Here is a 17,500-nt window from a genome sequence, read left to right on the forward strand (position 1 = left end):
CCTCTCAACACTCTGGCCTGGCGCTGCCCAACTACAGTACAGTGCAGCAATGATGGGCAGAAGCAAACTACTCACACAGACACTCCATCTCATCACCCTCTTACTACTTAATACTTACTCTTTGATTTTCAATATGAATGTCCTTTAACGTTTCTGTAATTCCAATTAGTTCAATTTGCATTGAAAGGAGATTTTACACTGGCCTAAATGGAATTGTATGCATGTTTAGTGTGTACCCGTGTTTTGTGCATGGGTAATGGCCCATGTATCCATGTACAAACCAGGTGTGAAGAGGTATTATCAACTCTTACTGAGCTCACCATATAGATATTGCAGAAGGGGTGAGTTGAACCAAAGAATCACCTGAGCTGCCTCTGAAACGCCAGGTTGGTATACGAAATGGGTGGAGAAGGGGATAAAGAGCATTTCATGTCATATGAAGAGGCTTTCCAAAGTTGACAGTTTGATGTAGGCCTATTGGTCCGCTTATGTTGCCCTATCCCTACTGCTGTAAACTAAGAATGTGCTATATTCAGCCATTGAATATGGGCTGCGATAATGTTAGCCTAGAGAACTTTGACATATAAATTAAGTTGACAGTGTAGACTATATTTACGCCTATATCATTGAACTTCAAAGGCGTATCCGCATAACATAACGGAATCTGTTTTGGCGACTTTGTTACATTTACCATAAATTAGAACAGTGCAGATTATTTAGGCTTGGCTGAGGCTTCGGTGTAGAAAGCAACGGTTGTTCTTACAGCGCTGAGTAATATGATCTAACGTCAACTAGCAGGAAACGCGTTAGATTGGGAGAAAAAAATCTGCAGGTGTGTTCCTGAATCAACTTAATAAGTCTTAATAACGAAGTATCACTTCAAAACTGGTCTCTATGGTGGGTACACATTGTCTGTTAAAACTAGAGAGCTCGGTGCATTGTCTTACCCAGACCACCAACGGGGTGTCCATGAAGTTTGCCATCAGTTCTGACACCGTAATATCCATTTCATCGACTTCAAAGAAATTGCTCCCAAAAAAGAAATCCAAAAATTACGTTTAAATCCGCCAGATTTGCGATTGGAGCATTCCTTAAGCGATGAGAGGCAAAACCCGCATGCCCACCACCCCGGGCAGAACAATGCCGTGAGGCATCGGAGTCCAGCCACACGGTCTGTGCGAGTGAGACGATCAACTAGATCTCCCCTTCGGATCAATGAAATATGTCCACAAATGTGATTTCCGTCCTTTCCCTTTTTGTATTGTCTTCCAGGAACACACGCGTTTCTGTTCAAAGTTCAAAATAAACTTTTCCTCCAACTTCTGGTCAGTAGGCATAAGTAAATAAGAACAAAGTAGCGTGTAATTTGGAGCCCTGGCCAAGTAAGTAAACATTCAAAGTAATCTTCGGCAACAGTTTGTTAAACAATGCAAACGAAAGGCCCACTCATTCCATGGTATAAAAAGTTACAAACGTTGCCGCGAAGGGTGAAACTTCAGACTTGCTTTTCAGTTGCCATTGCCTGCCTTACGTTATTTGTCCTGGAGCATCCAACCTGTAACCGAATGAATAACATGATTCAATGACATCTCAGACAACCAATCAGATCTGCACAGGGGCAAGGATCAGCCAATGTATGACTCTAGGGAACTGGGTTAATTTAACATGACGTCAGCGGCGGACAACCTGCTATTTGCGCCAATCTAGCTCAGTAGCGCGCTCCTCTGGTAATGTGGATTATTTAGCAAGCAGTCCTGTGATAATATACTGTATTATGCTGCTCTTGTAAGCATTAACATGAGATCATTCTTCAGTGTGTACAAAAAAATACATGTCAAAAACAACAAAATCCACAATGCCATATGCTGAATTTTAGTGAGTAGAGAAGTAAGCCAGGGAATCACCTTCCATCCAGTCAATCAATAATGAGGGGAAACATGTTAAAATAATTGTAGCCGTAACACTTTTATTTGTCTTCACTGGAAAGTATTTTACTTTCAAATACATTCATCCATGTCTGATTATGTTGCTGATCGGATCATAAATGGCCTCAGCAACAAAAAGGAATGACCAAAGACTTTGCTGGTACTTGGTGTCCTCATAAGGGTTTGCATTTTGTTTGTTGCTGATAAATGGCCACAGAAAGGAAGAGGATTGACTGAATAGTTTGTTGGTATTTGTCAGTGCCCACATCAATGGCTTGTGGTTTGTGGTTTGTCTGATTACTGATTGGGTCATGAAACTGCCACAGCAATGAGGGAAATGACCAAATAATTTGCTGGTACTTGTTGGTGGTAGCTGCTTGCTGGTTGGATTCCCATTTTGTTTGCTGCTGATTGGATCATAAACAGCCACAGCGACACAGAGGAATGACTGAAGAGTTGGTATTGTTCAGTATCCACATAAAGGGCTTATGGTTTGTCAGGTTACGTTGCTGATCGGATCATAAACGGCCACAGCAATGAATGAGGAATAACCAAAGAATTTGTCAGTATTTGTTGACAGCGAACCCATCATGAGTGTGGAGGTGGTTGGGTCTGGGACGCCAGATACCACTGTTGAGCCTTCTGAAGGTGTCGTGGGCCTAATTCAATAAAACACACATGAAGGAAGGGGCCTGCTTAATAACCTATAGTGAAATGTTTTTGAAGGTTGTTCTGTTGGTGATGTTTTTTGCCCACAAAGGTTGATTTGTTAGTTATTTTGTTTTTGACAGTAAATACCGGAAGGCTTGTTTGTTGATTGGGCGCTGTGAGATCTCTTCTGTGTATATTTAAAATCCACAATATAATAATTGATTGTACAGGCAATGAATATAAAAATGAATTTACTCTAGCGGGATTATTTTGGACTCTTGCCATTCCATTCCAATATAACTACACAGACTCAGCACAACCACTGCACTTGTTCCTTGCATGACCTTTAAGGTTACTGCTTGAGACACATATGTGGACCTTTCCATGTAGCCATCCAGGACACAGTCACTGAAAAAGGCAAGTGGTGCTCACTATGGAATTTCAACCACATTCAGAAGCCACTAAAAGGGAGAGGCTGTTCTTAGAAAGTGTTGTGTGATGTACTCGGGCCACAGACAGCAGACAGGCACAGTTGCTCTTTCGGAGGACTGTGCGAAGAATGTACGACTGGTATGCGTGGTATGTGCCAATGGCATTCTGGGTTCAAAGGGTGCAGTTTGAGTTCAGAGGGGATGCAAATTAATTACATATAACATGGAGAAGAAAGGCAGAATGGACAAAAAGGAAGACAAGAAATCAAAGAATCAAACCAAGTTACTTACTGAGGAAAGTTCATGGTCACTAATTTGTTTGGTGGGCAAAGTGCAAAGTCTGTCAGCAGGCAAAGTTCTCATGCATTAAATACAGCTATTGTGTGGCATATGGTAGCATTGAGCTGACTCATCAATGTTTGCGCTTTAGTGTCCTGTCCATGGTAAAAATAGATAGCAAATAGATTTTGTCTAGTTAGATTAGCTTTAGTTAGACCTAACACTTTTCACTTCGCCTATCTATCAAATTAAGGCCTAATGTGTTAAAACTGACCTGATTGCTCCACTGCAGCTACCGTGACTTGGAAATAATAGTAGGCTATGCCCTCCAATTCCACAGCATTCCTGTGTTGGAATTGTAACCTGCTTTTTCATAACCTGTCTCTACTACAAAATGATGCTTAAGATTCTGAAACTGTCCTTACTGTATAAATATGATTCAAGAAAGAAGAAACTTCCAAGTACAGTCCTTTCACTAATTTATTTCCTAATGCATTTGTGAACCTGAATGGGTGATTTTCTGGAAATTTAATTTCAGTAACTGCACTGACAAATTGACCCTTTCCTTTGTTCCCATAACACCAAACAGATCGTTTCCTGGTTGGCATGGCAATGGCACTGGCAACCAGCAGGATGCCCCACCGTGAGTGACCACCAGTGAAGGCTTCTCCATGTGCACTTGAGAGAACACTCATTGGGACAGCAGAGAGACACAGGAAGAGAAAGATTCCGGTTTGATTTGGCATGTCTGGTGAACTATACAGTAGTCATGGCAAAGAATGTCTATTTGAATCCCAGTTTCACAGACAGGGGAGTGTGTGTGTGTGTGTGTGTGTGTGTGTGTGTGTGAGAGAGAGAGAGAGAGAGAGAGAGAGAGATAGAGAGATAGAGAGAGAGAGAGAGAGAGAGAGAGAGAGAGAGAGAGAGATGCATCTTGAAGGAAGATTAAACCGTATGGTCTTTTGTGTTGCCAGTAAGAATGATATGCACAGTGACTTATTCTCACTGCAATTCACACACCGAACTTGTGGCAATTTGTATGTTATTTCTAAACTTATATGCTTATTCCATTTCAATCAAAACTACATGGAAACAACTCTACAACAAATAATTAAAGACAAATTATTTCTTTTCTAGACTGTCTACATGACATGTATTACATGGCATGGAATGTAGGCTATAATAGCTTTCAATGAGTGTTTAGTGCGCAACCTCCAGGGGGCATCAAAATACTTGTTATTGGCAAGCCTGGTTGCGTCTCATGGAGCAATTCGTTAATGACCTTTCCTGAACGATAACTTTTAAACAAAATATAAAATGTCCGTTGTGCTTCAGATTGATCTTAACATTCCAAAATAGAAACCGACCTTGGGCTTGTTCCAGCAACGTCTTCTGGTAGCGTCATGGGCCTGGTTCCCACCACAAGATGGCGCTTTGTATCACCACATCCACAGGTAAGACTGCGCAGGTTGCCACTATCCCATGACCCATAAACACAATAATGAAACAGCGTGTCCTTTTATGCTTATAAGCACACATTTTACCAAACAATCCGCAGTTTGGACAAGGCCCATCCCAATTTTTGAATAGGCTATCTGAATTCCAACCTACTGCACGACTGATAATGTTGCGGTGCATTATGGTCTACATAGTCTATACGCTCATGTATAACACTGCTTTGTATTGTCAGTACGTGTTAATGAAACTACAATGTCACAGTGACACTGTAATTGGCAGAACGCAACCCTTCAGACCCAACTGATAGTCAACGGGGATAGCTAGATTTTTTTTCTTGAGTTTCAGCGTGCTAACTTCTGGTGGAGATTTCAGCTGGCATTCAAATAGCCTCTTACTTCCCTTTTTTCTTTTACTGTAACTTGTAGCCTGCTGTAGCGTTTAGTCTGTTCCGCAAAAGGGTATTTTACGCAGAGCACGGAGCGCACAGGCAACTTCACAAAGGAAGTGTCACTTCAAAGCAGTTTAGCCCAGTGAGTTTATATGAGACAGCCAAGACTGAAGAGGAGAGCTTGTAGCGCTTCTTATGTTAGCCAAGCGCCACAGCACCTGTTGCATTCAGCGGAAAATATAACCTACAAGTAGCCTACTGATGTGCAATCTACAGTCTTTACTTTCTCCGACAAGGGTATGGAAATAGCCTAAGGGACTTTGAATGGAAACATTCATTCGGATTTTATACAAATCATGGCATTGTGACATTTTCACTTCTACACAAGGACTAATGAGTAGGTGTGCATCTTTCGTTGTTGTTGCTATTCACCTGAAGAAATATGAAGTTTAACGGCTACCTAAAGTTAAGAATTGGAGAGGCGGTGGATTTAAAACCCACCAGCACGGCGCGCCGACACACTGTCATGTTCAATAAGACGAACCCGAGTCTTGACCCCTACATAGTGGTCAAGGTTGATGAGTTCAAAGTTGGGCAGACGCACACAAAGCTGAAGACCAACATGCCCACCTACAACGAAGAATTCGGTCTGAACGTGAACAGCGGTAAACAGATCGAACTGGCCGTGTTTCACGACACGCCCATTGGATATGATGACTTCGTGGCCAACTGTTCGATCCAGTTCGAGGACTTGATGAAGACCACGAGCACCGAGGAAACCTTCGAGGGATGGGTTAGTCATCCTACTGTCCTGTGTCTGTGTGTGTGTTAGAGAGAGAGGGATAGAGAGGGAAAGGAGAGAGAGAGAGATGCGTCTTCAAAGAGATGCTGACCCCTGGGAATTCCATAAATTATTTCATGTTTCTAGTATTATGTTTCTAGTATTTCTAGTTTAGTGACTTATGCCTCTTTGACTCATTAGTTAATACACTATCAGGTATGCTGTCTCACTCACATTATAGTGACTGTAATGTATAGATTGGTCTCTAATCACTGACTGCATAATGTCTGCATTGACTAATAACTAATTCAGCAAGTATGATGATTGCTCAGCCATAATCTCTATGACAGATATGTAGAATGCTATGAATAGCAGTGGTTACTTTGAAATATTTGTCCTTCAGTCTAGAAAGAACTCGCACACTATTGTTGCCGATGCAATTTTTAATCCAGTCAGTGAAAAGTGCAAAGTGCTCCCAAAGTGCACAAAGTTTTCCATCATCAGTGCAACGCACCCATACTTTGCCCCATACTTTGAAATATTACCATTCACCCAATGCATTTCAGACTAATGTGTTGACCCTAGTGTAGGATCAATACAGTTATCAGTGACAGAGTGATGAATGTCGCACATCATGTTTACAGTTCCCTCTCACTTCCTCTGTGTTGTTGAAGAACATGTTAAGGAGAGCTGTTATCGCACCATGACCATCAAACCTCCTGCAGGGGACTCAAAATCTTTCCCTGACAAGTGCAGATCCAAAAACACATCCCCACTTCATACCTACTTTTGCTATTTACTGGGGTTTAATTATTAGCTATTTAGTTAGCATTCTTGCCCTGCCTCTCCCCCTCAACACCACCCAACCACCTGTAATTTGATAGAGTCGTAACCCTGCAATGCTCTCTCTGGTTCATAAGTCCCATTGTAGTCTAGTCAGTCTAGGTGTGTCACAGACCATCAGCTTGAAGGCGTTTTGTCTGTGCCAGACCTGTTTGAAGGCTTTCACTTCAGCTCTCAGAGTCCCCACTGACTTCCTGTGACCACTGTCGATGTGTTTGCATTTAGACCATGACTGGAAATAATCTTGTAGTACTCAAAGGAATCTAATTTCACAGAATGTTCTCTTGAGTTGTTTATGTAACTGTAGAAACTTGGGGCAGACTCTAACTTCGGTAACCAGCAGCCCAGATATCGTTAGACTTGAATCTCTCAGCTGCCTATTTTTCTGGCAGTGTTAGGAGTTAGTAATAGGACCGTTACAAAAAGTATGACGTCAAAGTGCATTTGAGTTGCTAAATTTATTTTAAAGTGCACACCCGTAGTTAGTAGCCTGAATGGTGTGTGTGTGTGTGTCTCTGTGTGTGTGCTTTTGTTCTGTGTGTGTGTGTATGTGTGTGTGTGTATGTATGTGTGTGTGTGTGTGTCTGTGTGTGTGTGTGTGTGTGTGTTTACTCTGCATGCTCAGCCCTAGTGAGAGAGCTAAGGGTTAGAAACCACAGCCACCCACCCACTCTCGCAGGCTCAAAGCGCAGACATTTTGCCTTTCGTTGTCTTACTGAAGGCCGCCACTGAGCCGGCCTCGCCTGCACGCTGAGCTGAGATCACCACTCTCAGACTGCTCTCTTTGTGTGCACGCTGAGGGGAGCAGACTGAAGCCAGCGAAGTGGAAAAGTTTGGGTTGAGCAGTACGGTAGCAGGTCACTCGAGGACTTGGGGAGGTACAGTGCACAGGAGGGCTGGTAGGGTAGTGGAGCAAGATCATCACCTCATGTTTATGTTTATAGTTCCTAGATGCTTTTGTCCAAAGCAACTTCCAATGGCATCAACAAACATTACATTCACATTAAAATGAACAGTTGGAAGTAAAGTCATATAGCCTAAATTAAAAAGTACTAATGTTAGTAATAGACTAAATACAATGTAACAAAATGATAACAATAGCAAAAAGCATGTCCAAACCTTATATTACCTCCTTTCCCCCCCCCCCACACACGCACACACACATACACCATACACCCCATACACACGCACAATATACCTTTTTAATTACTACTTTTTAATTTATTATTTAAAGTTTAGCTGGCTCTTGAGCACAATAATTTAATTTCTTATCATTCCTTTTATGAGTACATGACAATAAACTACTTCAACTTGAACTAGTCACTGGTTAGATACAAGGTAAATGAGTCTTTAAATGCATTTCAGAATTATCGCTAGAAAGAAGACTGCTAGAAAGATGTGGTAAATCATTCCACCGAGAGGAGAGGAGCTGGATGGCCTTTTTAGTGGGGGGTTATATGGAGGTACACGTGTGTACCACGAGAGAAAAGGCACAAGACACACACACGCAAAGTTTCATGCGGGTCATCATTGCCCTTGAACATTTTTAGCCGGTTGATAATTGGACTAATTTAACATGATTTTTTCTTTTTAACTTTATTTTCTTTTTTAGTTTTTATTATTTGTTTATTTGTTTGTTGTCTGCCTTGTTTGTCTTGGTGTCACAGGTACGCTGGCGACTATGCCTCTCCGTCCGCCATCTTTTCTCTTATGTGTCAATGTCTTGTATGTGGAGCGCTTTGGGTGGCACTCTGCATGTTAAATGCGCCATACAAATAAAACTAACTTGACTTGACTTGACTTGACACCCTGACTCACAAACATGGACACACACAGACATACACACACACACACACACACACACACACACACACACACACACACAAATTGGTCATTAGACATCAGACATGAGCAAACAAGGTCGAGAGTGAAAGGCTATATCTGATAAAAGTCAGTTAATCAGATAGCAAAACCATATGTGTATTACAATAGATAGGGTTTCTACTGATGTTCAGATAGCAGGCTCTTGCTGTAGGATGACCTGTGAAGCAAGAAGTCCTACTCCAATTAGACTCTTAAGACCCACGTCTTGACATCTGAATTGAGTAGACTTGAGAGAAGTCCACCTAACGCTGATTTCATTTTAGGTGTGTGTGTGTGTGTGTGTGTGTATGGTTTGTGGTATGAGATGTGGGGTAAAGGCGATATTTGTGCTCTTTTCACATATCAGACACAAGCCCACACTTGTTTGATCGCTGCTTTCCCACCGAATCTACCTCACTGCAGGCACACACATACCCACACACGGATACACTCAGACACACTTGCTTTCACCACCCCCCTCCCACTTACACACTCTCTCTCTCTCTCTCTCTCACACACACACACACACACACACACACACACACACACACACACACACACACACACACACACACACACACACACACACGGGGTTAACATGGCACCTTTAACACCTTCAATTAATTAATCTGTTTTGGACTTTGAACATATTTTTCAAATCCATTTGAGAATTTATCTGTGGAGAATATATCTCACATTTTGCATGCAAAGGCATAATGCTATCTGTCCAACATGTTATCAGATTTCCGTTTTCTGATAAGATTAGACATTTTTCTGATAACTTTAAATGCATGGCCCAGTACAGTGCAAAACAGGGTCAGCTGTTCGTCTGTTTCTTAACATTAGGTTTGACATTGGTGCTTGTATAGTCAACACCCTCAGTGTCTCCGAATCTGACGCGGTGTTAAAGTTGTGAGGAAAAACCAGCCCTACCAGCTTCAGTCTCACTCTTCACTCTCCCTCTTGGCATGGCTGATATCATAAACACAAACAGACAGGCTCTCGGGCCGGCCCCCGTCGGGTTCTCCCTGGGCTTACGCTGCATGTGAGACACGCAGACAGAAATCCGGCATACGCATACCTCACCTGCCGAGAAGCTCCATTTTTGTCCATCTTTTCTCACTGGCATGACATAACAAGCATAAACATGGACACACAAAGGGAGAGTGAAAGTGAGAGAGAGAGAGAGAGAGAGAGAGAGACAGAGAGAGAGAGAAAGAGAGAGAGAGAGAGAGACAGAGAGAGAGAGAGAGAGAGAAAGAGAGAGGTAACCCAAGCAACAATGTGCTTACATACACTTGTTCTATGCTACACTCCTTTCTTGTGCTTCTCACCACACCTGAAATGCTGAAATGTCTCACTACATTATCTTCTTTGTCTGAAAATGTGATAAACATTGACTGTGTGTGTGTGTGTGTGTGTGTGTGTGTGTGTGTGTGTGTGTGTGTGTGTGTGTGTGTGTGTGTGTGCTTGTCTCTTGTGTTTGTCAGGTTGACCTGGAGCCTGAGGGAAAGGTGTACATTCAGATTACACTCACAGGCTCCTTCACTGATGGTAAGTATCTCTACACACACACACCCACACATACACTCACACACACTCACTCACACATTCAGGCCTGAGGCTTATTTGCTGTGTTTGCTTGAATGGTTTCGGTTTTGCTAGCTTGACTGAAAATGGGGAAGGTGAATGTATTAGTAACACTTCTCGAAGTCCATCAGTTTAAAAAATCAGGGATGAGCCCACACTTGCAGAGTTGTTAAAGTCGTACTCCAGCAGTTTATCTCTTCTCTAATCTCTTCTCTTTTCAGTATACAAGTTGGTTTCCCTGAAAAAAAAATCTTGAATGTTCTAAATCTAACTTTATACCTTCTTACTCATTTTGGGAATTTGGATCTATCTGTGCTAGTCCCCTCTGCTGGCTGCTGCAGCTTGACATGTTAGCTAGCTTGTTTGCGTCTGCTTGGCTGCTTCTTCGCCGGCTCTGCCATTATACACACGTTTGCAACAATCGCCAGCGTTTCGTTAGCCTGCCTCTGTGCTGTGGATGCAGGATGTAAACTGATCCTGCTTCGGTCGGCGGGTACGATACACTGAACTTGCAAGTGGGATATTCTTCCTACAGGCAGTAGGGGCGGGCGAGAGAGTCGTCATTCACCCTGTAATGAGTCATTTAACCATATACCGACTTACGAAGATTAACACTTAAGAGTAATTAACACAAAAACGTTGCCTGGTGTCCCTTTAAAATATTTTAGGGGATGCATTCTGAGTTTTTATAGTTCCTATCCCCTGAAATCATGCCAAACCTCCAAATGTATCCTTAATATGGAACCTGTTTCCATTGGTCTATAATCTCTGACCAGGTCATCTCAGATCCTATCTCAACAAAGTCTTTAAAAAGCTAAGGGTCTGAGCAGTAGAGAGAGCAGTAGAAAGGAAAGTTTGTAGGGTTTTTTCTGTAGCTTGATCGGAGAGGTTTTGGTAGGCCCCCCTGATCCTGAATCCATACATGCCTCTGGGTCATCAAGCCATCAAGCGTAAAACAACTTGTAGGGGGAAGCTGACATTGGGAGATCACAGGAGAAGCAACAGGGATGCTTGATCACACCATCCTGGGGTGCGTTTCTAGAAAGGGTCATTGGCTAGCCTCAGTTGCAATCTTTTTAGTTAGAACCATCGTTCTTGGATTTGGTGTTTCTAGACAGGGTAGGTCCAATGATCCATTGCAAGCATTGGCGGAAAGTTTGATGGTTGGACCGACAGGTCAACGTTTTAATTGCATTAGTTTGACTAGATTGACCCTCTATATTCATACCTGATTACCCTCCAACTCAGTATTTAAGTTATCATAACGTTTTACATTTTGCATTAATTCATCTTGAGTACAGGGGTGAAATGACAGAGATTCCCTCACAGGATCAAAAAAGTATATATAAAAAAATAGATTGCAATGGTGGTTAGACTGCACACCTGTGCACACAACTGCATCCACAACATCCACTCATTCACACCTGTGCATAAGCAGAGGCTGAAATTAAGAAAATATTGGGACACGACAGAAACATTTTCTTCCATTCATTATAAGTGGGTTGTGTATTCTCAATCACTGCTATATATGATGTCGCTCTATAGATGCTCTAGTACATGTACAGGACTGATTTTTCACCATCAACTTATAGCCCGACGTCATTAACAGTGGAGAGTGTTTTGAATGAAGGAACTTGCTATTTTCGACCAAACAATGCTTGCTAGACGTAGGTGTTACAAGGTCATTGTTTGAGCAAAAGTTGCATCGTACTGTGGTGGTTTAGCAATGACACATCCCTAGGCCTGTAGGCTTAAGATCAGCCATTAAGTGCTTCTGTGTGTTTATAGAGTTGCAGTTAATCTACAACACAGCTCTGAAATTCTGATTTACTATGTTGAGCTTTGTGGACACAAGGTCTGGGAAGCTATTGTTGATTACACCAGGAAGGAGTACAGCAGCTGACATGGGTGTGGGCCCAATTGCTATGTCAGTGGTAATAATAATAACAGTGGTAATAACACCTTTGTAGTTCAGAAAGGGTAATTCCTCAGCACTTCTGCGGACATCTGGTGCATCTACGGGAAGGGACAGTCTCGTACTAGTAAACGAAGATCGCCAGAGCAACAACTTAGTCTGGTTCAGTAAACACAACCATCATCATGGAAAAGACTGCAGACTTGATAGTTGTCCAGAAGGCACTTATTGAAACCCTCCACAAAGAGGGTAAGCCACAGAAGGTGGGCAGGGGGTTCACGGAGTGCTGTATGAAAGCATATTCATGGAAAGTTGACTGGAATGGAAAAGTGTGGTAGGAAATGGTGTGCAAGCAACAAGGATGGCCGCAGCCTTGAGAGAACTGTCAAGCAAAGTTGATTAAAAAACTTGGGGGAACCTCACAAGGAGTGGACTAAGGCTGGAGTCTGCATCAAGAGCCACCATGCACAGACGTGTCCAGGACATGGTCTACAAGTGGCATATTCCTAGTATCAAGCCACTCCTGAATCAGAGACCAGGTTAGAGCGTCTTACCTGGGCTAAGAAGAGACAGAACTGGACTGTTGCTCAGTGGTCCAAACTCCTCTTTTCACATAAAAACAGAATTTGCATTTATTTGGATATCAGCGTCTAATCAGTGTTCCAAGAGTCTGGAGGAAGAGTGGAGAGGCACAGAATCCAGTTTGTTTCCACAGTCAGTGAGGATTTGTGGTGCCATGTCATTTGCTGGTGTTGGTCCACTGTGTTTTATCAAGTCCAGGGTTAATGCAGCCTTCTACCAGGAGATTTTAATGCACTTCATGCTTCCATCTGCTGACAAGCTTTATGGAGATCATTTTCGGTATTCATGAGTTGTAAGCCGTAATCATCAAGATTACAACAAAAAATGGCTTGACATATTTCACTTTATATCTAATGAATCTAGAATATATGAAAGACCCACTCTTTGAACTAAATTAGGGGGTAAAAATGAACTTTTCCCACGATATTCGATAGAACATTTTTGAGACCCACCGGTTATTAGTATTGTGTGTTCTCTTTTGGCGGGCAGTTCTTTTTCTGTGCTTCCTCTTTTATGTGAGCATGTGTACTACTAGTACTACATATTAAGCTTTACCAGGCTTAATAAGGGTTTAACCTGGACACACACACACACACACACACACATACAGACACATGCTTATTATGAGGTTGAAACAAGATTAACAATAAGGAGCTCATCTCTGACCAGACAAGGATGCAGTATGTTTCCTCACGGTGTCTTGGATAAGGTATATAATCATTCCTATTTGAATTGTTTTTGTTAAAAACATGTTTAGAGTAGAATAAAGAATATATACTTTAGAATACATGATAGAATCTAATCTACACCCACTGATGGTCGGAACTCATGCAGTAAAGGGGGCCGGTGGTGATCTGTGTACACACACACACACACCCACACACACAAACACTTCCTTTCATGCATGTGGTTAGTGTTTCTCGGCAGCAAACAGCAGCTAATAATACAGTTGTGTCAGAGTACAGTGTGTAGTCATGTGCAAATAAGACCCCTCACACACACACACACACACACACACACACACACACAGACACACACACACATATACACACACACACACACACACACACACACACACACACACGCGCGCGCGCGCGCGCGCGCGCGCGCGCGTACACACACATACATATACAGTACACACTCACATACACACACACACGTACACAGATACACAGACATACTGGTAACACTTTACTTGACGGGTGAGTTCATAACACATTCATAGCAGCTGTCATAAACTGCACATAAAGCATTCATGACTGTTTCATGAGACATGACTCAACATTCATACCAAACCTTTCATGAATGTGGAAGACAGAACAACGACAACTTGTCAAAATAAAAGTCTAACAATCGCAAAGCAGCATTGCCGTTTTTGTCCCAAACCTCATACCTGATCATGTCACATCTGAGTCAATGGGCTACTCCAGTGCCAAAAAGACATAACATGGTCAAGCAAATAATTTTTGTTTCATAAAAATCTATTTGTTTGGTAACACTTTACTTGACGGGTGAGCATTCATGACTGTTTCATGAGACATGACTTAACATTCATACCAAACCTTTAATGAATGTGGAAGACAGAACAACGACAACTTGTCAAAATAAAAGTCCAACATCGTATTTGTGTAACCTGGATACCATTAATTTAATCTCTCCAGACTTTGTAAATATTTCATGAATATCTTATGAAGTCTACATCGAATGTCACTTTACTATACAAGTTGTGAAGTATTCGTCATCACTGAGTTTAACACTGGGAGGTAAACTAGCCTACATTCAGCTGACCTGTATTTGTGTAACCTGGAACGGTTCGACATTCCCAGTAGCAAAAGAGGAGAAATCATCTGCAAAGGTTACATCATAAAACAAATAAATTTTTATGAAGCAAAAATTATTTGCTTGACTATGTTCTGTCTTTTTGGCACTGGGGTATGCTTTATGTGCACTGGAGTATGCTTTATGGGCAGTTTATGACAGCTGCTATGAATGTGTTATGAACTCACCCGTCAAGTAAAGTGTTACCGACATACTAAATAGAGCATAGTATAATATAGTAAAGTAAGTAAGTATAGTCAAAATTGGATTGTGTTGCATTTTGGTTTCATAGAAAACTGTGTGTGTGTTTGTGTGTGTGTGTGTGTGAGTGTGTGTGTGTGTGTTTGCTTGCTTTGCATTTCTCAGTATGTGTGAATTTGTCAAGTGACGAGTAAATGTTTTTAGGCCATAATTGGAATTGAACTCTATTTTTTCAGAAGTTCACTTGAATTATTGTCTGTGGGTTGTTTTCGTGTGGTCGACTGTAGAGAAGAGGAGCAGGTTATGTTTTCAATTCGTATTTATGCCAGACTTTATCTGTGTCAATTAGCACCACAATAACCTATTAGGACTGTTACAAACAGTAAAATGTCTAAGTGCAATTGAGTAGCTAACTTTATTTTATATGCATGTCCTTAGTTGCCTTTGACACTTGTCTTACACAAGAATGTTGCTGACCATCATGTGTATATTCTCTCTCTCTCTCTGTGTGTGTGTGTGTGTGTGTGTGTGTGTGTGTGTGTGTGTAGAGGAGGCAACAGGACCACCACGAGTCCGTAAGGAGTTCACGCGACAGCGGCAGGGGGCTGTACGGAGACGCATCCACCAGGTCAATGGGCACAAGTTCATGTCCACCTTCCTCAAGCAGCCAACCTTTTGTTTCCACTGCAGAGAATTCATTTGGTATGAGACACACACACACACACACACACACACACACATACACACACACACACATTCATACACACAGGCATACAGATACACTCACTCATACACAAGCACTATACCTATAGTTGTTTTGACACTTTCAGCCAAATGTACACCTTACGAAGTGTTTTAGCATTTTGCTAATATTTTGCTGATCTCTTTTTTAGGGGTGTCTTTGGAAAGCAGGGTTACCAGTGTCAAGGTGAGTGTGTGCAGGGATGGGCAAAAATACATCAAAATGTATTTTAAAATAATACCGAATAAAATATTGAATACCCTAATTTTAAGTGTTTCAAAAATAAACTACAAAATACAGTAGTCATGCATTGTATCAAACTAAAATATTGTATTTTTGTATTTTGATAAATACTAGTAATATATTTTGATAAATACTAAAGGAAGCATGAAATAACTTTGCAAACCTTCTATATCTGTCTATTTTAACTATTCCTTCATCAGTACACTGACTCTTGATTAAGTGGACAGTGTTTGAGAGCAACAGCTTTTCTCTGCCTATGAGACATGGCATAAACTTACAAACAGTCAACTATGCTGACCCGCCTGTTACATCTCAGCCTAAAAACTGAATCAGAGATTCTCAAAAAGTCACAACTGAATATGTCAAATGGAGACGAGTCCCTGACATTGTCAATGCCTGCCCAGGTTGTTTGATATTGTGGTGTGTAACACTGGTGACCACACCAGGAAGGGTCATGACCCTTTCAGTTGGTTTTTAACTAACTGGGTACCCTGGAAGCGCTAAATGGTGTTATATTGACACCAAGGGGGATAAATATGATTGTTTTCACTGTGTTAAGGTGCTTTAGGTGAAACATGGGGCAACTTTTTTTGAGCAATATTACAGGGCAACCACATAGCCGGTTCAATGTGTTCCGATTGGATGATGAAAGTTATCAAGAAACTGTTGACTAAAAGTTTTCAAGAAACTTGAGGTTGGTGTGAGAGGGAGTGTATTGTATGTATGAGCAACCTACACCATTGCACTGCATCATATTCCTGATCACAAGCTTAAACTACAAACATACACACCTTGTAATGTGTCGGAGCTGTGATGCAACCATCATGCTTCATTGGTCAGTTTGTAAATAGACGATTTTAGCTAATTCATTTTAGCCACTGAATTTCCCGGCTCTCATCTAAAGGTGATGTTGTGTGACAATTTCACCGTTTCAGTGCTTTGACGGTTGTATTTGGGTATCTGTGATGGTTACTGGTTACTGAAAACACAGACGTAACAGAAACCCAGTTGTTTGTTTACGAGCTGCCATGGTCTGGAACCGTGATTTATTGAGACATGAATGGTCCATGCAGAGCTTTTCCCTACATGACGTCTAATAGCGAAGCTTGTTGAATAATAAAAAAAAATAATCAATCTGGAACGTGTCACCACTCATGATTAAAGAAAGAAACTGCTGTTTGCTAAATGTAAAGGAACAACACACACGAGGTCTGAGGTCTGCTCTGAACAGGGATCTTCAGACAGGGTTGAAGACAGTATTGTGGTGCTTCTTCCTTTTTGGTATTTTGACCAAAGTATCACACAGATGTTTTATTAAGGCCCCAAGAAACTATTTAAAATTATGTAGTGCAGTGATGGTCAGATGGTCTAGTTTTTCATGATAGATTTGTATCATGGAAGTGTTCATGCTTTAGTAATATAAATGTCACATTTGTCCAAGTGAGCCTTATTTATATGTAATTGTGCATCTCTTTTTGATTATGGGCAGTGGTGAAGTGGTTAGCTGTAGTGGGTACAGTATACTGTGATCAACCCCAAATGTTAATACGTATCCTTGCCTGTTTTAAGTGTGTATACTGAGATAGTGATGCTTCTTAAGTGGGTTTACTGCGTAGTCCCGTGTATCACATAGACTACACCACTGATTATGGGTACGTGTGGGATGTTTTGTCCTCTATAAGTGCATGCTTTATTGAGCTACCCTGACAAGAGCCTGAGTGTGTGCTTGTGTGTTTCAGTGTGCAGCTGCGTCGTGCACAAGAGGTGTCATCAGCTGGTGGTGATTGTGT

The 17,500-nt window shown here is 41.6% G+C and overlaps 2 protein-coding genes across 4 annotated transcripts in view; one reads left to right on the top strand and one right to left on the bottom strand.

Annotated features, from left to right (window-relative positions):
- ccdc88c (coiled-coil domain containing 88C) overlaps positions 1–1,544 on the bottom strand; it is a 57,483-nt gene extending 55,939 nt beyond the window's left edge. For both annotated transcript variants that reach the window (XM_042071747.1, XM_042071746.1), the window contains exon 1: positions 948–1,544. In XM_042071747.1, the coding sequence (XP_041927681.1) occupies positions 948–1,007 (60 nt within the window). In that variant the 5' untranslated portion in view covers positions 1,008–1,544. The remainder of the gene's footprint in view (positions 1–947) is intronic.
- Positions 1,545–4,987: 3,443 nt separating this feature from the next.
- Positions 4,988–17,500, top strand: part of LOC121692827 (protein kinase C eta type-like) — a 29,340-nt gene continuing 16,827 nt past the window's right edge. The window contains exons 1-5 of one of the 2 annotated variants that reach the window (XM_042071759.1): positions 4,988–5,925; positions 10,110–10,173; positions 15,274–15,427; positions 15,619–15,653; positions 17,450–17,500. The exon at positions 17,450–17,500 is cut by the window's right edge and continues 32 nt beyond it. In XM_042071759.1, coding sequence (XP_041927693.1) covers positions 5,575–5,925; positions 10,110–10,173; positions 15,274–15,427; positions 15,619–15,653; positions 17,450–17,500 — 655 coding nt within the window. In that variant the 5' untranslated portion in view covers positions 4,988–5,574. The remainder of the gene's footprint in view (positions 5,926–10,109; positions 10,174–15,273; positions 15,428–15,618; positions 15,654–17,449) is intronic. The other variant, XM_042071760.1, reaches the window with a different exon arrangement.

This window comes from Alosa sapidissima, chromosome 19 (assembly GCF_018492685.1).
Source record: "Alosa sapidissima isolate fAloSap1 chromosome 19, fAloSap1.pri, whole genome shotgun sequence".
Classification (NCBI taxonomy): Eukaryota; Metazoa; Chordata; class Actinopteri; order Clupeiformes; family Clupeidae; genus Alosa; species Alosa sapidissima.